The 21,611-nt window shown below is 33.3% G+C and overlaps 1 protein-coding gene across 1 annotated transcript; it reads left to right on the forward strand.

The window, feature by feature from the left end:
* The first annotated feature begins 1,504 nt into the window (after window positions 1–1,504).
* On the forward strand, window positions 1,505–12,893 carry LOC8270330 (RNA-binding protein 39). Its single transcript, XM_002516342.4, has 14 exons — window positions 1,505–1,738; window positions 2,953–3,612; window positions 6,626–6,710; window positions 6,796–6,852; window positions 7,185–7,240; window positions 8,969–9,191; window positions 9,305–9,388; window positions 10,377–10,451; window positions 10,587–10,670; window positions 10,944–11,008; window positions 11,089–11,332; window positions 11,420–11,508; window positions 12,319–12,433; window positions 12,637–12,893. The coding sequence occupies exons 2-14, from the start codon at window positions 3,002–3,004 to the stop codon at window positions 12,676–12,678; spliced, it is 1,830 nt and encodes a 609-aa protein (XP_002516388.1). The 5' UTR covers window positions 1,505–1,738; window positions 2,953–3,001; the 3' UTR covers window positions 12,679–12,893.
* The last annotated feature ends 8,718 nt before the right edge of the window (window positions 12,894–21,611 follow it).

Raw genomic sequence — 21,611 nt, forward strand, 5'->3', positions numbered from 1 at the left:
AATTCTAGTTATGTGTAAAAAATTATTATGTTGAATTTATAGATAATAAATTATTAACTAATAAAATTAAATGTAAGAATATATAAATAAGAAAGTTGATTTCTGAATAATCTCTAGATTTAGCAAAACTTTCTTATAGAATCTAATTATGCCATGTAAGAAGTTAAAGTGTCTCAGTGATTTTACTCAGGTGGTGACTCCCTTTCCCCATACTAGTTTCTATGACTAGTTAGCGTGTTTCTAATTAGATTGAAAAAATTTACAGCACCGTAGTCACTAAAATACTTAAGTGTGCGCTCAAAACTGCTACCCATTTTCAATTAGTTATAATTTTCTTTCAATAAATTAACAAAAGAAGAATATGTTAAAATATTATGACCCCTTGTGAGTTAGTGAAATACACCAATGTATTAATGCCAACTCATTTTTATTGACATATCATTTATGGTGGGACTCATCTTTCCAAGTCCCGCAAATTTTATTTTAATTTTATTTTTTAAAATAAAGAGAGTTTTTCATTAAAATATTAATAAGTACAACTTATAACAACCAAGTAAATATATATTTTTTTCAAGAAATATATGTTAATCTTATTATAAAGATGAATTTTTTCTTTGAGCTTCATTGGTCGTATTTGATGGAATAATTGTATACAACATTTTGGCTCCATTTGGAGCATTAACAAGAAATAATCCCACTCAATAGCTATATTGAGCCATAAATCAATTTTATTATTATTTAATGAGTCTTTAGATGAGTCCGATATTTTAAATACTACAATCAAACTTATCCTAATCTCACGAGAGAAGACAAACAAACTTCCATAAAAAATAAAATAAAATACTTATAATATTTAATCAATAAAATTAACAAACAACTAAAAAAATAAATATAAAATAAGATCATAAACAAACTTTCAACTAAATAAATTCTTTTTCATTATTAAATTGATTTATTTCCGAATATTAAAATTTTGGCAGTCATGGTATCTCATTTTATTGTCATATGTTTTTGAAAATTTACTAGTGAGGAAACATAAGAAATTTTACAATAAAATCTATAAACTCTAACCAACTCATAAAAATAAAAATAAAATATGATTTGGTTAACTTTATTATCACTGAAAAGAATTACTAAAGAAAAAAAAAAATAGAAAGCAAAAAATTTAAATTAGTCACCATTAATGACAACAGAAAATAAAAGTAAAAAAGATAACTATTGCGGCTAGTGTTGCCTTGTAAAGTTAATTACCACATCAATTGAATTTCAGGGTTGTTAAGTTCTTTGTTAAATGAGGGGCTTAAATCATAAGTTTTTGATAATCAAAAGACTTTTTTATGCCTAAATATAGTGTAATGGCTAATTCTCTCTTGGGCAAAAAGACACCCTTTTCCTTTTACTCAAAACTACGTAGTTTTGTTTTTTCTTTTTTACTTAAAACTACGCAGTTTGGTTCAGAAACAAAACTACGTAGTTTTGACATAATTGCAAAGTAAAATAAAGAAAAATCTAAGCTACATTCATTGTAAATTACAAACCCTATTTTTCTAACCCCATTTCTTGAGCAGCCGCCCTCCTCCATTTTCGTTCACCACGCAGTCGGCCTCCTCTTCCATCAAATTCTGTCAAGTTTCCAGCCGTCCTCCTCCTCCTCCACGACTCAGCCGCCCTCCTCTTCCATCCTTTTCTGTCACGACTCAGCCGCCCTCCTCTTCCATCCTTTTCTGTCACGACCCAGGTAAGGAGCTTTTTCTTTGCATTTTTTTTTCTTCTAAAGCTTGAAGATCGATAACAGAGCTTGGAAAAAGGAAACGGAGTCGAAAATTAACTTAAAAATGCATGTTATTAACTTAGAATTCTTTTCTTAGTTGCTGTTCACTGACCTGTTCACTGACCATTTATCAACCTACCCAGTTCTTGATTTGTTAAAAAACTTTCAGATGATGATGAAAATGCATGTCAAATTTAAACGGGGGTTCTCCAAAATAAAATAGAATGACATGATTTTGCACAAATTTAGTTCATTCTTATATGCAAGTTTTTATTCTGTCTCTAGAACAGAGATTAATAATTCATCACTCAAAATAAAAAAAAAGAGAGAATATTGTCTCCTGATCCCTTCTCATTATTTGATAACTTCATGAGCGTGCTATATATTCCTTAATTCTCTTCTTGCAATAGTTCCTTTCATTTTTCTCTTCTTGCAATATTTTTTTAATTTTTGATATGTTCTTTTTTCTTTTTATGCAAATTGATACAACCAGAAATATATTCTTGTGATATGTTGGGTACTTTTTTCTTTCTTGCTGTGTTGTTTTGATATATTATTATAACAGCATGTCAAATTTAAGCGATGCTTCTACAAATTTCAGATGATTACAGGCTGCTTTATATCACTTGTGCTGTGACATGTTGGAATTTTCTTTGTTGTATCTAATTTGCTACTATGGAGTTTATTGAACTCTTTGTTTTTATCAAGAACTTGGTTTAATTACTTTAGTTTTTAGATGCATATTTTGCTTTTGTGTATAATTTATTTATAATTGCAAGATTTACAACTTCATATTTGGTAAGGTCGAGCTTGCTTAACGAGTCTGAATTTGATTCGAGAATGAGCTTTAGTTCGTTTATATAAAATACCGAGCTCGAGTTTAACTTGTTTGTATATAATATCAAGCTAACTATGAGCCAAGATCGAACATATCAAAATTGCAACTAGCCGAGTTTGAGTTCTAAAACATAAGAAATCTTCGAGCTCGAGCCGAGCCTGAACATTGGAAACCTCGCTCAACTCATTCGCATCCCTAATTAGCTAAGTAGTCAACTAAACAGAATAAATATTGTTTTGTTTTTTCTTTTTTAATATTTCGCTTGTAGCTGCTGATCATAGTGCTCTTGTCCTGGCATCAATTATTTTTTGAAGTTAATTATTTTTTTTTCTTTTGCATGCAGCTGTAGGTTTATTTGCTAGATTACTTGTCTGATTAGAACAATAGTTAAGATGGACTTTGATGAGTATGAATACCTGGAGAAAACAGTTGAAAACCCTGAACCTCATAAGACAAAGGAAGCTGCCAATGGTGGTGATGGTGCCATGAAGTCTGGGGAGAAAGATAGCAGTCGCAGTTCAAAACATAGGAGCAACGAGAAGGATGATGGGGATGATGACAACCGTCGCTCAAAGCGCCCAAAATCTGGAGATGAGTCTCGTGATCCTGATCAGCGTAAAGAACGCGGTTCATCTCGTCAGCGATCACGATCTAGAGATGGAGAGAGGGACCATCATCGAAGTAGCCGAGAACATAAAGATAGGGATAGAGGTAGAGAGAGGGAGAAAGAAAGAGATAGGGAAGAAAGAAATGGGAAAGAGAGAGACAGAGATAGAGATAGAGAGCGGGAACGTGAACGGGAACGTGATCGGGACAGGAAGGAGCGGGATCGTGAAAGTGAAAAGGACAAGGAAAGGGAAAAAGAGCGTTCACGCCGAAGCAGGAGCAGATCTGATAAGCATCGAATTGAGTTGGATGAGAAGGAGAGAGAAAAGAGCCGTGACAGGGAATTTCGAGAAAGAGAAAGAGAGAGGGAGTCCAGGGAACGTGATAGGGAAAGCAGGTATAATTTTGTACTTGTTTATTTTAATAGATTTCTAAGATATATTTCATATTTCTCTATAGATGCCTCATTGCTGGCATGACTACCAAATATAGTTTATATCCCATTTGTTTATACCTGGTCCTATTAGCACTCTGCTTTGCTTGTGATTATTGAATGCATTGTGCTCTTCATGGTTCGAGTCAAGTGCAACCAGTTTTAACCTGGTCTAGTTGATAAATGTTAAGTTGCACTTTGATCTAGTGGAAAAACTATGGACATTTAAGTTTGCTTCTGAGGATATTTGCAATCTTTTTATTGCTGTATTGTGACTGTGTGAGTAAAATCAGGACTTCTGCTTGACTTCAGCATTGTTGGCCTTAATGCTTGAATCCTTTATCTAAGTTGTCAATTCTTTTGAAAATCCAGTTCATCCCTCATTTACTTTCTTCTCGTTCTTGTAGTCTGCTTTATATGGGTCTCACTCCAACATTTCCTACTATATTCCCTTTCTTATCAACATTCTTTCACCCACATGCACGTATGTCATATTGAGCTAGTGCTGTGAGTTAAAGTTTAAATGGGTTTTTGAGGCAGCGAGAAGAAATCTCGTATTCTTGAGAGTTGAATTTTTTTCTTTCAAGTCTAAAGCAACAATGGGAATGGTGAGGCATGGAAGGAGAATAAGTATGATAAATGAACTCCCTATACTTAAATATTGTAATGATGTGGCTACATTTTTATCAGTTTCAATTCTTAGAGTATTAACTATTTTCTTGTTCTCTTTTCTGCTATGTTCTTAGATGTTCATTTGTGGGATATAGTTCTTTCTTTACTCAATCCTTGGTTATAGCAAAAGGACCTTTTTTTTAATATATTCTTTTTCCCACTGGTACTCTTTCAAGACTTTCTCTCCTTTGATTCAGCAGTTCAAGGTGTATTTTGGTATTGTAATCATGGGAGTATCTTCTTAAATCTTGGTTTCAATCAATCTTATAGAAGGTTGGACTGGAAGGATGTGTTCAATGTGGTTTTGCTGCCTTCTATGCTGGAAAGAATGTGGCTAGTTTCTCAATGTAGATAAATATGTTTTTTGAGTCTGTGGAGTTTGGACTTGATGACAACAAGCTTAGGCCTTTATGGATTTGGTTGGTGATTTATAAAGAAGTGACTTGTAATTAATTGCACATGTACTCTCATGCTTTGGTAAACTAGCAAAGCTCAAGGGTCCTATTGCCTTTTATTTCACATTAATGCTTATTAGATGCTTTTTTTTATCTCTAGCTTTGAATTGTGGCCTGGAAAAAAAAATTTGAAAATTATTCGCCTTGCCTGTGTCATGAAATTTTGTTGGGTCCATTTTGTTTCCTAAAGTATAATCTTCTAGTTCTACAGGGGTCTGTGCTTAAATAAAATATATCTCCAGTAGCTCTTAGTTTGTATAGTTTCTTGTTCTATTGAATGTCTTGAAAATTCTGATATTGAAAATTAGATTCTGGGAATCGCAGATGTGCTAGAGCAATCTTCAGATGGTCTTTCTGGCAATTGGGCCAGGCACAGGAACTCAGGTCATGGGTTTTAAATGTTTCTTCATAGACTTTGTGGAATCATATGCAAGATTGGGTTTCGGTGTTGAGGTTTTGGCTAGGGTGGGGACGCCGTGCTATGATTTCCATTATCCTCCACCTTTCAACTTAGTTGCTTAATCATATTTATTCTGTTGCAGAAATGCTGGTGAGAGTGATGGGCTTTGCATAAGAGAAGTTCTTCCTCTTCTGATGCTTGTGGGATAATCAGTGTTCAGTGGGCTAAGATTGGCGTCTTTTCTTTTTTCTTTTTTCCTCTTTCCTTTTCTACAGTATAGATTATAAACAATGTGTCTTCATGATGGCCTATCTTAATGATTTAGGTTTAGATGAAAAATTGCGATCTCTCATTTCTGCTGAGGGTTAGGTTACTAATATATTGTCCTTGTTTTGCGGAAGTCATTTAATATTTTTACGACTGTTCTCAAGCTGTTTGGATAGTCGTTCACACAAAAGGATTTTTCTGGAATGCTTTTCATCAACCAAAGTTACTCATCTTACATAGTGAACTCTTATTTGTGGTTTGTATGTTTGAGTCTGTCATCATTTCTATAGGTGGTTCATTCCCCTCGTTCCTGAAGTTAAGTAAGAACCTAATAAAGTTAGAACATTTTGGTGGTATCCTATAGTTTAAATTGTTCTGTCATCCCTTCCCATGGGTGTCTCTCGCAACCGATAATTACCTACTCCATGTCCTGTAGTCCTCATATTTGTGATTTATGCAACTTTCGTAACAATTTCTTTTCATCCTGGGCATTATTCATTAGGTACCACTTTTTCTGCATGTGTTTTGGCTTGTTGTAATATTCTTCTTGATGATGATAAGATGTGGTTGATGACATGCTTCTCTATAATGATGGTCTTATTTTTTTCTTTTTGAGGATACACTACTTTAACTGGAATATAAATTGTTAACAGTTTCTAAACTATTGCAAATAGGTACTTTGGTATTGCCCTCGATACAACTTCATGATGCTGTTTCCATTTAAGATTATGTTTGTATAGAAGGTACAAGTTTATTAATCCATACTTGAACTTGAATATAGTACTGGACTAGGACTCAATTTTTCCATGATTATTCTCAAGGTTGGTTCCTATTATATGTAAACATAAAATCCCTTAATTTTTGCACATGCATTCATTAGTCCTCTCATTTTGACTTTGTGTAGTTCCCTGCAGGACTATGTTACAAGGATTCGGCGTTTTTACTCATATTGAAGATATTTGATGCCATTTTGGGATTTTCTTGTCTTATAATGTTGGAATTTTCCTTTTAATAACAAAGAGAAGAAATTTCCTTCTTTTATTCGAATAAAAATATAATTATGCTAAAATTTGCTATATGAATGTCCTGGTTCTTGGCTTGTTTCTCCACTGAAGTTTCGTTGTTATATTTTGCTTCTGATGCGACTGTCTAATCATTGATTTTCCTTTTTATTACCCTGCAGAAGATATAATAAAGAGAAAAAGGAAGAAGCTGCAGAGCCAGAAGCTGATCCTGAACGGGATCAGAGAACAGTATTTGCGTATCAAGTAAATGCAGATCCATTTGATCTTTTTCTTTATATATATATATTCCGTGATATCAACTTATGATTTTGGTGAACAATGTTTGCAGATATGCCTGAAGGCAGATGAGAGAGATGTCTATGAATTTTTCTCGAGGGCTGGCAAGGTTGGTTCTATACTGGTGTATAGCCATGAATTGTATTTCTACTTTGTATAACCTATAGATACACCTGCTCCAGGATTTTTAAAGCAGTTCCAACCGTATGATAAAAGATTTAATATGTTTCAATTTATATGAAGGGATGACTGATGTTGTAAGCTTTCATGTGCTATTATTATTTCATTATCTGGAGAAGTAATATGACATCAAGATCAAACACAGTAGACCAATAACAATAACCTTTATCTGGATTAAGTGCATGCATTTAAAAGCTTGATTGCTTTTGATGATTAGTTTGTTTTCTCTACATTCCTAATATCGTTACCACAACTTTTCAGGTGCGAGATGTACGGCTCATAATGGATCGCAATTCAAGACGTTCAAAGGGAGTGGGGTAAGATTAAATTTGTGACTTAGTCAAATTAAGTGGAATAGATATACCACTTCTATTTGCTTTATTCTTAATTAATAGCTTTTAATTTTTATTTTATGATATTTGTGTTACAGATGAGGTAGGATTCATGTGTGTTGATTATATCGTTTGATTGTGTATTTGCTCCTTGAAGCTAAAGTTCTATTTCACATTTTAGGTTTTTTACAGGATTGTTTTAGAATAACTGATCATTACAAATTCTAGAGTGGGATTTTCCACTCTAGTTCTTAGACTTGTTTTGGTTGCAGTTGAGCGTCTGAGTGCTGGAATATTTGGATTGTAGTGTAGTGCCTTTGCACATCTTGCTGTTTGGAAGTGCCCAGAAGAGTTAAGGCTGTAAAATTTATCTTGCTAGATTTTTGTTGTTTGGAAGTGCCAACCTCCCTTCTCTTTCTCTTAATTTTGAGTGTCCAGATCCTTTAATTTTGTTTATGAAATTCATAGTTATTAAAGGTGTAAAGTCCAGCAGACCTGGGCCCTTGACATCTGTATGGGAGATAGGCAGGCAATGTCCAGCAGGTGCATGCTTTAGGGCTTAGTTATTGGCTTACAGTTGTAAGGCAGCAGAGGGACGTGCCTCTTTAATTTTACTGCCAACGTGCCGGAATGTTCTTTGAAATACTACATTGTCCATACACAATCATTGAAATTTTTCAAACCACAACCGAAAGTTGCAACTTCCCTATCTACAATAAATTTCCCGGTGTTGCTGGAAGTACAGTTCCTGTTGACAGAAAGTAGCCAGGGTTCTACTGGACCACCACTGTTGACCGGCGGCTGATCCTTCCATTTCCAGACTCTACATGCCTCAAATTTATCTCCTACCTTGTTTTCAGTCACTACTCTCCTTTGTGCTAGTTTCCCTCTTCTCTTCCCTTATCTTAATTCTGACTGTTTAAATGTTTCTAGGTCACTAGCTTAGGAGCTTATCTGGCCAGGTATAGGCAGGAATAAAATTCTTAAAAGAATTTTGGAGCTAAAATGAGCTCTAATTTACTTCCTAGGCGCATGGCTGCGCCTCTGGGCTTTTGTATCTAGGCTCTAGGACCTCTTAGTGCCTTAATGTGCCTTGATGAAATTTCTTAATTTGCTAAGTTAAAGGGTAATTTCTTTAGAAAAAAATTTAACTGACAAAGGATTATAGGAAGAAAGAAACAATGAGGAAAGAAAGAGATAAACTTCGGAAAGATGTAGGGGGAAGGTGAGGGGATCTCATTTGAGGGTACATGATCTTTTTAAGATAGTTGATGCATCTTTTTCATGTGGCAAATAAAGGCAGATTATATATTGTTTTAATTATGGCTTGCACTGTCAGTCGCATAAGAATGTAAAGACACTTCATTGCAAGTATTTTTGCTCTGATTATCAAGTCAATTTCAAAATAACACTAGAGGAACTCAAATAAAGTTAATAAACACCTAATGTATTTTGTAGGTGGTAATTAACTTGATGCATTGCATAATTAAATTAATTCTCTATTTGTTATTGATTTATATCACTTTGTTATTTTTTGTTAAAAGTTCATGGTGACAGCAACTATTATGTTACCAATACCGTTACACTCTTTACCAGTACTGAAATGGTTCATGATTATTCTAATTCCTGGGTTGTACTAGGATGGCTGATGCGGTATTGGGTTGCTTGGAATATTGGTGTGTTTTCTTCACCATAATAGTGGTCTATTTTCAGGTATATTGAATTCTATGATGTTATGTCAGTGCCAATGGCCATAGCACTCTCTGGGCAACCTCTTCTTGGTCAACCAGTAATGGTGAAACCTTCAGAAGCCGAAAAAAATCTTGTTCAGTCGACTACAACTGTGAATGCTGGATCTGGTCCATACTCTGGTGGGGCTAGAAGGTTGTATGTTGGCAATCTGCACTTTAACATAACAGAAGATCAGCTTCGACAGGCAAGGGCACATCTGTAAATGCTTTAAATAGCATAAGTCTTTTTTGTGACAATTTCACATAGACTACATGTGTTATGAGAATCTGAATGTAACACGGTAATTCTGACTTTCAGGTTTTTGAGCCATTTGGTATTGTGGAGTTGGTGCAATTGCCTCTTGATGAAACTGGCCACTGTAAAGGCTTTGGGTTTGTTCAGGTGAGTTGAATAAAATACCTAATCCTGATGACCATAAGAAAAAAAATTCTCATTTGAGGAGACCAGCCAAATGAATGAAATTTCTATTTGCATGTTTACCTGGAGAAGGAACTGTGGACTAAAATATCTAATCCTGATGACCATAAAAAAAAAAATTTCTCATTTGAGGAGACGAGCCAAATGAATGAAATTTTTATTTGCATGTTTACCTGGAGAAGGAACTGTGGACTAAGGTAGACTTGTTTTCTGGTTTAATATGTTCTACATGTATAGCCTCCTCTTTTGAAAGCCGTACAAACAAATTTATTTTCATAATCAAATTATTTCTGTAAATAAGTTTTCTGTAAAAACTGCTCTGGAGAATCTCTGTACTTATTTTTCTGTTGTTTGTTCAAAATACTAAGAATCAGTCAGGATTTTTCTTTTCATTTGGTGTTTGTATTATTTTGGGGAATCTTCACCTTATCTTTAATAAATAAGACTGAAATGTTTGTATAATGAAGACTTTCGAAAGACTTCTTATTTCTCAAGCTGTTGACTCGGGGATTATAAGAATGAGGTGTACTTTGGTCCTCGATAGTGATTAGCAATGGGCCATCTATAGCATATGAGCTGAACTTCGTATCTTATATTTTCAGTTATGGATCATATGAGTGGCATATACTTTGTTTATTACTAGTGACTAGTAATGATTTTCCGTTGCTGATGATTAGTGGAGATTGATTAATGATGGTCCATCGGTTGTTAATATGCCTATCTAGTTATTTTATGGATATTGTAAACAGGAGTTTTTGTTTGTTGTGGAAATGTTCTTTGTAATAGTACTGAACACTGACAATGTTGAAAATATTTTCTGGGAAATTTATTTTGCCAAACAAATGTAGCTTTGGTAATATTTCTTTTCTGCTGCTGCAACTGTCAAATGGTCAAGTGCAAGAGTCATGAGTATCTGGACATTGTAAGTTTATGGTATTTAATTTCATTGCAGTTTGCGCGTCTTGAAGATGCTAAGAATGCCTTAAATTTGAATGGACAAGTGGAGATTGCAGGTCGGCCAATCAAGGTAATACTGTTATCTGTCTCTTGGTTCTGTTTCTCTCTCTCCCTTCTGTTACTCAAATAAATAGTGGGACTGATAGAATCAACTATATCTCGAACATCTACGCTTTTTTTGATTTTTTTGTTTTGTTATCTTTAGGTGTCAACTGTTACTGATCAAACAGGAATGCAAGACAGTACAACAAATGCTGGTGATTTTGATGATGATGAAGGTGGTGGCTTGGTTAGTAACTAATCTTTTCTATTCCTGATATTAAAGCATGGTATTGATATCTATTTATGTGCAAAGTGGCCTGGTTTGTCATGATCCCTTTAATGGACTTCTCTTCCATGATTGGACAAAGTGATAAAAGGAGAGATGGTTATGGCAAATAGATCAACTTGAATGCATTAGTATTATAAAATTTCTCCTATTTGCTAATTGTCGTTTTATTTAATCCGTCATGGACATTTATGTGACCCAACGAATCTAACCCAATTTTCTTATAAATCTCAGGCTCTGAATGCACGTTCTCGAGCAATTTTGATGCAGAAGTTGGATCGCAGTGGCACCGCCTCAAGGTTTTTACTTATTCTTTGTCTTTTCTGTTTCTAATTCTTCTCGTTGCTTCTGTTCTGACTTCTGCTGCCTTCAATTGCAGTATTGCTGGTTCATTGGGAACATCTGCTGCAAGTACTGGCCTTGCTGTACCAACAGCACCAATTCTTGGTGCTGCACCTGTCATACCTCCTATTGTTGCTCCTCTTATTTCGGGTTCTGCTCCTGCTTTCCCTGGACTTCCAGGTGCAAGTGTTCAGCTTCCTGGTGCTATTCCTTCAGTGGATACAATTGGCGTCCCAAGTGAATGTTTATTACTGAAGAATATGTTTGATCCAAGTATAGAGGTTGGGTGGCATGCATACACTTTTTAGAATGTACTCTTAGTTCTTTTCTTATTGTTGTTTTGCTTAGACTGTGCTATATTTTGGCAGACGGAACCAGACTTTGATTTGGATATTAAAGAAGATGTTCAACTGGAATGCTCCAAATTCGGAAATCTGCAGCATATTTATGTGGACAAGTAAGTTCAATTCTTGTCTCTGTTTGTTCTATGCAAAATATCTTGTCTTTTAAATTGTTTGCTGGAAAACATTATTTAAGAAAACAACTTAGTTTATGTTGTTTGTTTGCAAGTTGCAACACCTACAATCAATTGAAAATTTATGGTGTTTGGCATGTAACAGAGAAGTAATTTTTGAGAAATATTGAATATTTTATTTGGAGAACACTTTGGCTTTAATTTGCTCTTCTGTGAATATTGAAATCTGTGTCCTTGATGTTACTATTTCGAACTGTTACTATTTCTGAAGCACAATATCTGCCTATTATGTTTACTGAGGCACGCATTTCATGGTTTGTGTGGTGTTAGAGATGCATACTTATTAGGAGTTATGCTTCACAACACAACTAATGGCCTGGGTTTGATTTTTTAAAACCTAACACGTGGGATGGTAGTCCAGTTTTAGGAACTGATAAACTGTTCCAGATCAATAAAAAAAATTTGTATTTACATCATTTGCAGTTCTATTAAAAATAGAATTTCCCATTCAACACTCAAGAAATTTGTTGAATTTCTTTTGATGTTTACCCTCATGGGTCATTGATACTCTTCATGAAACATGATTTGTGCATTTGTAATTTGAGAATCAAGAAATTTGTTGTATTTCTATCTTTATGATGTTTACTTTTATGGGTCGCTGAAACTCCTCATGGAACAGGAATAGTGCTGTATTTATGCATCATCTGTAATTTGAGAATTAAGAAATTGGTAGCATTTCTCTCTCTTTCTGATGTTTACCCTTCTGGGGCATTGACTCTGTTCATGAAACAGGAATAGTGCTGGGTTTGTGTATCTGAGATTTGAGAATACACAATCTGCTATTAGTGCACAACGGGCGTTGCATGGTAGATGGTTTGCTGGCAAGATGATCACTGCAACATTCATGGTAATATGTTTCTATTAGTTATAATTTTTCAATCTTTTTTAACAAGTGCCCTTGGGGCGTATGCTAAATACATATATTAGTCCCAGCACTTGTAGGAAGAAATCTGGCTGCACTGATTTTTCCTTAGAAGTACGAGGACAAATTTATGTAATGTGCATATATCATTTGACAGTGATTATCTTACAGAGAAATATTATGTTCAGGTACCCCAGGTCTATGAGACTAAATTCCCGGATAGCAGATAGGAATAGATTTTGGATATATGCCTGAAGATTTCAATATTCTTATTTGCGCGGATGTTCGCACGAGTTGAATCGGGGTAGCATCTGTTTGTCATTTTAATACTCGAAGATGGCAGTTTAGTTTCTGTTGTGGTCTCATTTGTAATTTTTCATGTCTCGACTACATATTGTTATATAACTTCTCTCTCTGGAAAATATCAAGAGTAGGTTGTTCTGTATGTTTTTTTGTTTTAATTTCAGTTCTTCACTCCATTGTATTTGCTGCAATCTTACTTTTGCTCTTATTCTTCTCTTTTGTGTTAATGACCCAAAAATTATCACCTCATCTATCCTTCTCTCATGAGCAAAAAATTATGCCAACATCATTATTATGATTTTAAAGCAAATATTTCAAATGGTAATATATGAAATATGCAAAAAATTAGTCTCATTTACTAAAAATATAAAAATTTAGTATATAAAGAGTTCTTAAAAATTATATTATACTAATTTTAATAGATAATTTATTTTATCATTTGCCAAAAGTATATTTATTTTTTAATTCTCCAAAGTATCACTAATTGAAAAATAAAAATATATATTACTAATTACGTTACTTCTTAAATTTTATTTACCTATAATATAAATGAATAAATAAATAAATAAAGTAATAAATAAATAAATATATATTTGAGATAAATATTTTTAACATGTGTTACTATATTTCTTGACACATTTTAATATTTATACTATTTTTAATGCATAAAATATAAGTTTGTGTATAAAAAAAATTAAAAAAGATATTAAAAATATTTAATTTATTATTATTCATAAAAATATCATGTTTACATTATTAATTAAATTCAAAATAATTACACATAAAAATTAATTTTTATAAATATAAAAATATTTACTTAATATATTATAATTTATTTTATAATAATCTTAAATCTTAAAACAAATCAAAACAACTAAAGTACGGAACACATTGCAAGGCATAAATTGCCTAAAAATGTCTCGTGAGGCTCCACTTTAGCTCTTTATTGGTTTTGGCTTTGAACATAGGCTTGAGATTGAGCCATAATGCTTCTTTTAAATCTAATGTGGTGGTGTTGACAAATTTGTCTCATTTCCACTTTTTTTTTTAATCTGACTTTCAACCATTATGAAAATTTTGTTATGGAAAAGTTTATACACAATGCAGCAACAATTAGGTCTGCTCATTTATGAAAATGTGACTATCATTCTCTACTTTGGAAAATTCTTATTGCGTATAAGTATAAATTTGTCTAAAAAGAATCTCTTGCTAATATAAGTTTTTGTACTAGTTTGAAAGAAATTTGTGAGTTATTATTATCATTAATTAATTGTAAAAAATTATTCCATCCTCTTGATTTGTTGTTAATTTTATTTTTAAAATTTTGAGCTTTAATAATTTGATAAGAGGTGTAGAGATTTACTCTTATAGTATTAGAGAATATAGAGAACTAGATGATTACAACTAATATTTAAATATGCACCTAAGGTGTTTGATGAATTTTTTGAACATTCTTTTTTTGCTTTTTGATATGAAGCAAACTAGCACAACTAATCCTACTCCAACAAGGAGTCTTTATGATGCATATCCTACTAGCTCAAGGAATTCTAATTCAATGACGAGTCCTGACTCAACTAGGAATCCTGATCCTGCAAGAAGTCCTGATGATATTAGGAGTTACAAGCAGCGAAAGGAATCCTAGTTCGATTCAAATTGCAAGTCAATGAGCTTATCCAAGATATTTGGGTTAAGGACACATCTATAAAGAATAGAACGAAAACTCTATACAATCTAGAGGAATGACTTGTTTTATTCAAAGACTGAACTTGGCTTAAATAGCCATTATAAAACAGAAAAGAGAAATAGCAGCCCACTAATATCGTGGTACAGGTAGATAAGAATATTTCAAAAAAATGCAACTAACACCCTAATAAATAGGGATTTTATTCTAATAGAGTAATCCTATTACAACTGAATATCTTATCATTCCCTCCCTTAAACTAAAAAACTTTCAAGTATTTAGTTTATCTAACACCTCACATACTCCTAGCATCTGCCGCAATCTCAGAAAGTCTTCCAACTTCAAAGGCTTACTCATCACATCAACAACTTGATCATTTGAGCTACAAAACTCCATCTTAATAACACCATCTTTAACTAAATCTCTCAGAAAATGGAATCACACATCTATGTGTTTGCTTTTGCCATGGATAACTGGGTTTTTGGAGAGTTTAATGGCTGAACTGCTGTCACACATGATCGTGGTGCTTCCTTTCTCCCTGTGCCCCAACTTTTTTAGTATCCTTCTCATCCACACAGCTTGACAAGCACAAGCAGCAGCTGCCACAAATTCAGCTTCAATGGTTGGTAATGTGACAGTGGTTGCTTCCTTGAAGATCATGAAACAGCTCATGAATTCATCAAGAAAACATATCCAGAGGTGCTTTTGCGATCATCAACATCTCCGGCATAATCACTATCAGCGAATGCAATAAGCTCTTCAGCTTCACCCCTCTTGTAAAATATCCCATAATTCACCATCCCTTTCAAGTACCTAAGAGCCCTTTTGGCAGCTTGCAAATGCATCTCTGTAGGCTTAAACATGAAACGACTAAATAAACTTACAACAGATATCGTATTAGGTCTAGTGGTAGTGACGTACATCAGACTACCAACTATTTGCTTAAAATACGTCTCAGCCACTTTGACTCCCTCTTCGTCTCTATGCAACTTTGAACCTGGAACAATAGGACTACAAACAACATTGCTATCCTCCATACCGAAACGTTTTAGAACATCCAGCGCATATTGTCTTTGACAAATATATACACCATTGGCACTTTGCAAAACCTCTATGCCAAGAAAAAACCTCATGCCCCCTAAATCAGACATATCAAATTCCCTTAACATGGACTATTTAAATTCATTCATCATAACTTCATTATCACCAGTGTATATCAAGTCATCTACATAAACACTTACAATAAGAATTTTACCTCCATCACTGCTTTTAATGAACAAGGTTTGTTCACTATGACACCTCTGAAAACCTTTAGTTGCAAAATGTGCTTCAAGTCAACTGAACCAAGCTCGTAGAGCTTGTTTCAATCCGTACAAGGCTTTCTACAGTTTATATACTTTCTACTCATTTCCTTTCAGCACATATCCCATTGGCTGTTCTACATATATATCTTCACTTAATTCCCCATGAAGAAAAGCAGACTTCATGTCAAGTTGGTAAATCTTCCATCCTCTTTGAGCTGCCAAGGCAATAATCATGCGAACTGTATCCATCGTTGCCACTGGTGCATAAACTTAAGTGTAATCAACTCTTTGTTATTGTGAATAGCCCTTAGCTACCAATCTTGCTTTGTATTTTTCCACCTCTCCAAATTCATTGAATTTTGTTTTATAAATCCACTTCACTCTAGTTTTCTTGGCACTTGCAGGCAAATCAGTTAGTTTCCATGTTTTATTCTTCTTAATTACCTCCATCTCAGCATCCATTGCCAGCCTCCACTTAGGACTTTGTTGAGCTTTGTCAAAGTTTGTTGGATCTGCATACATGATTTGAGCCATATTAACTTCAATATCTTCATCTGAAAGTCCCCCACCAGTGACATAATCTCCTAAGTAGGTTGGAGCTTGTCGAATTCTTCTTCCTTCATCTAAATTAGCATTTGTTGATGTACTTAAAGGGACTAAATTTTGCTCACCATTTTCTTCAACGCTGGTTGCTTCAATATTATCTTCAACAGTACTGTTCTCATCGTCTCCCCATTCCAAATCCACTAATATTTGTTCATCAAACTTCTTATCCCAGTCCTATTATTTTTCCTCTTCAAAAATGATATCTCGACTTACAATAATCCTTTCTGAGATAGGATTATATAGTCGATATGCCTTTGATTCTTCACTAACACCTAATAGAACACAAGGAAGACTCTTGCTAGCCAACTTTGTCCTTCTTTCATCAGGGATATGCACATGTGAGATGCATCCAAAAACTCTGAAATGATTCACTGTTGGTTTTACCCCACTCCAAGCTTCTTGTGGTGTGACATCTTTTGCTGCTAATGTTGGGCTTCTATTTAAAACATAAATTGCCCAATTAACAGCCTTAGGCCAAAATATTTTAGGTATCTTCTTCTTGGACAACATGCTTCTTACCAAATTCATCACCATTCGATTTTTTCGTTCTGCCACTCCGTTTTGCTGAGTAGTATATGCTGTTGTCAACTGTCTCCTGATACCATGTTCCTTGCAAAACTCATTGAATTATTTAAAATTAAAATCCCCTCCTCTATCAGTACGCAAACATTTAATGAATGAACTAGCTTCATTCTCAACAAGTTTCTTAAAATATTAAAACATATTGAATGCTTCAGAATTCTCACTCAAGAAATATATCCATGCCTTCCTACTGAAATCATCAATGAAACATAATGAGTACCTTTTCTTGCTGTTTGACATTGGGGAGATTGGTCCGCAAATGTCTGCGTGGATCAGCTGCAACTTTTCTGTAGCTCTCCATGTGCTCTTCTTGGAAATAGGATCTCTATGTTGCTTTCCCACCATACAATCAGTGCAAGTCACATATGCTGTAGGAAGTGGTGGAAGTCCATGAACCATTTTCTTTATTTGTAGTGTTTTTAAGCCTTTATGACTTAAATGCCCATACCTGCAGTGCTAAAGGTGAGCTAATTCTGAGGTAGTTATGTGAAAGCATGTGCCCTTCTCATTTTCGACCACAGAGTGAGCCATTAAAACGAACATTCGGTTGACTGTCATCTCAGATTGAATAATAAGCCCTCTCTCCGGATGATATATTCTACACTTTCCTGATTGAATTAGAATTGCAAGACCACGCTCTTGAAGCTGACCAATGCTTAAGAGATTATTTTTCAGCTCTGGGACATAAAAGACATCAGTGATCACATGGTTGCTGCCATTGACGTTTAATCTCACCCTTCCTTTTCCAAGTACACGTATGTTGGCGCCATTTCCCAATTTTACTTTTTCCCGGAATGTCTCATTTAGCTCACAAAATGTAGTCTTGTTTCCACTCATATGATTTGAGCAACCTGAATCAAGGAACCAAATATCTTCACATAATGCATGGTTCACCTTAACATAGGGCATCAAGAGCATCTCTTCGTGATAATTTAATTCTACATAGTTGGTCTCCTTCTCCCAAGCTGGGCACTCATAATGAAAATGGACAAGGTCATGGCACTTGTAGCATTCAATTGTAGCCTTGTTGAAGGCTTGTCGGCCTCTGCCTCTACCCCTACCCCTGTAGCCACCTCTACCTCGACCCCTGCCTCCATTTCTATCATCCACAGTTACCTTCAAAGCCTGCTCCTTGCCATTTCTCTTCTGAAACTCTTGTTCATGCACAATGAGTGAACTTTGCAACTCATCAATTGTGAGTGCATCAATATCCTTTGATTCCTCGATACAGAAAACTACATAGTTGAATTTCTTAGTTAAACCAGTTTCAATCAAACTCCAATACCCTTTAGATCTCAAGAGATTCTCCATAAGCAAGCTCCAATGGTCATAGTGACCATCGAAACGGGGGACAACAAGTTGCATGAAATTCTTATCCTCACTCATTCTCTCATTTCTTTTGTGTTTGGAAATCATTAAAAAAAAACTGTTGTTTTTCTTTTTCTTCAGGCCCCAGTAGGGAGCTCTGATACCAAATTGTAAAGAATAGAACGAAAGCTCTATACAATCTGGAGGAATGACTTGTTTTATTTAAAGACTGAACTTGGCTTAAATAGCCATTACAAAACAGAAAAGAGAAATAGCAGCCCACTAATATCATGGTACAGGTAGATAAGAATATTTTTAAAAAATGCAACTAATACCCTAATAAATAGGGATTTTATTCTAATAGAGTAATCCTATTACAACTGAATATCTTATCAACATCAAAGCTTGAAGAATTGGATTTAAGTTCCAGGCTCATTAACCTAATTCAGTTTATTATGCTTGAATGAATTTGATTGGGCTTATAAAGACCAAAGAAGCTGAATTGGAGCATATGAAGACTTTGAGCTTAACTTGGCTTATGTTATGAGACCCAACTATATTGACTTATGTAAATTAGGGTTTTATGGCTTATTTGGGCGGCCACATATGTATTTTAATCTAACTAGGACTTTGTTTAAATTATCTCTTTTAGTTAGTAAGCTTATCTTTATCCTATATCAGATGTGATCCTTATTAGTTAAGATTTAGGGTTTTTTAAGGCCTATAAAGGTTAGTACAAATATTGATGTAAAAAAATTTAAAAGTTGAAGTTGAATGATAATTGATATTTTTTTTTTATCTTAAAGCTTGTTTGCTTTGTCTTTGTGTTCTTGTTTGAATGCAAATCTTACTTATCAAGGAGTTGATCTATCCTTGTGGCTTATTTGGAATTGGGGGTTTAAGGTACTTAGTTTTCCTTAGGTTCTAATTCTTGATAATGTTTCTAAGAAATTTGTCTTCTAACCTTTCTTAGGGGTTGAACCAAATTGGTTCTTGGAGTTTTCATGTTAATGTGTTGGGGGTGCTCAATTCAAAAAGGGTTTTCAAGCTTATTCGTAGAGATTCCATATAACTTTTGATGATGGTTTTAATGGGTGTGGTGCTCATGGATTTGATATTGCCAAGGATACCTATGGAGACTATGCAAAGATGCTCCTGAGACTTGTGGGACATGAGGAGTGAGTTGTTCTTCAGTTTGATATGTCATAAGGCAATATATTTATAAACATGCTCCTTGCCATTAATTTGATTTTTTTTCTTGTTATGGTGCTACCCATGCATGGACAAGTAATAAAATAACTATTTCACTTCACTAATACATTGGATTAAATGAGATTATATTTTGCATTAATAATGTTTGATAATATATTTCTTACAAGAAATTGGCTAGACTTTTTAAATAATGGCCAAATTTAAAGATGTATAGACACTACATGTACAAGCAGAAATCAAAGAACAATTTCAAATATTATTTATATATTATATGTATACCAAATATATATGAAATATATACTAAAATATGTAAAACATATACCATTTACTGTAACTTTTGCTTATGTTTTTCTAAAGATATAAACATAGGAAGTATATTATATTTAAGGTACGCATATTAAAATAAATTAAATATATATTTCATTATATTAAATGAACACTAGGATTATATCCTTTGCTATTGGAAAAAAATAAAAATAAAAATATATTAAACAAATTGAGATTTTGATTAAAAGTTATCTAACATATTTTAAAATAAGTGTAATGTATATTATTTCCTAAGAGTTTACTTTTTTATTTTTACAAATATACAATCTATATGAATTAACATAATTGTGGAGATTAAAGATATATTTAATCAATAACTTTTTTTTTCTCAAGTTCCGTGTTTCCAGTATTTTGTCTATTAATAATATATAATACTTTTCTGAATTAATCTCTCTAAATTAATCATCTATGGTATCTAATAAACAAATTTAAAAAAGACCATGTCCTACAAGCATAACTTATAATACTTTAGGCCTAACAGTCTAAAAAATTCAAACCTTTACATTACTTTATTAGTTTGGTTCATTCTTTTAAAATTATTAATTTAGCCATGCTTTGATCAATTGAGTGCAATTTTGGCCACATTGAGTTGCTGGTCAAAATTAAGCAATGTGGATGATAATGTAGATGCAATTTAAAAAATAAAAATTTAAAATTAAGTAACGTGCATAAATAATGACATTAAAACATGTCAATTTGAATTTTTATTTTCTAATTGGTGTCCATATCACTATTCGTGTTGCTAAATTTTAACAAACAATTAAATTAGGCTAAAATTGGACTCAATTAGTAGTGGAGGTTGGTCCAAAAGAGCATATATCGCTGGTTGATGAAATTGCAAAGATGTTATCAAGCATTTAGGTCATTGTGTTAGATGATCTAATGGATCACCGTATTTGACTTGGGAAAAAATAATGGAAAATTATAGGTCATCAATATGGATAATGATTATGGTAGACATTAATTTTTATTATTATCATTGTTGTTTTAATATTAAGAAAATATTTATTATTATTTTTCTGTCGGTTTATAATTCTACTTAGTAATGATTTTAATTTCTTAATAATTTAAATTCAATATGTTTATATATGTAGAAATATTTCACTATTAGTACAGAAAGTCCTGAAAAACTTTAAAAGCTGGAATAAGTGGGCAAATCTACATCTGATTCAGCCCAACAGAAAAATAAAACTTTTGTAGAATATTATGAATCAACAATGGAAGCCAACTATAGAAGATAGAAATGCAAGCTCCACCAAATGTACAACAAATATGAAACAGATAAATAACGCCTTGACAATATATAAAATGGGCAATCATATGTAAGTTGGAAGGCAATGTTGCATGTTTTTGCTCAAGAAAAAAGTTAAAGTAATTTTTATTTCCATTATTTAATAATTTTAATATTTTGTTTTAGTAGAAACTTTAAAATAATATTTTAGTTTTGATAAATAAACTTTCAGAAAGCAATTGATAGGAATTCGTAGAATCTGGCACATCAATAAATTAAAAGGACCCATTACCATACAATCATATATCATTGAAGATTAGTCTTTTTTCCTATCTAATTATATTTCATGTATTATATCCTAATATCTTCTTTTATCAACTTATAGGTTTATGAACAAACTTAAAGGATCAAGGGTGAATATTTTTGAAGAAATTCATGGTTTCTTGAACATGACACTAAATGATTTAGATTTATAATTCTAATAATGCAGTATTTTATTTTCCCAGGCATAAATATTTAATCGCCATTGGCAGGTATTGCACACCACCCAATTTCTTCGAAATTTTAGATTTTTTAAGTTTGTATCTTTTTCTCTAAAAAACTTAGATA

The sequence above is a fragment of the Ricinus communis genome, chromosome 1 (genome assembly GCF_019578655.1).
Source record: "Ricinus communis isolate WT05 ecotype wild-type chromosome 1, ASM1957865v1, whole genome shotgun sequence".
Taxonomy (NCBI): Eukaryota; Viridiplantae; Streptophyta; class Magnoliopsida; order Malpighiales; family Euphorbiaceae; genus Ricinus; species Ricinus communis.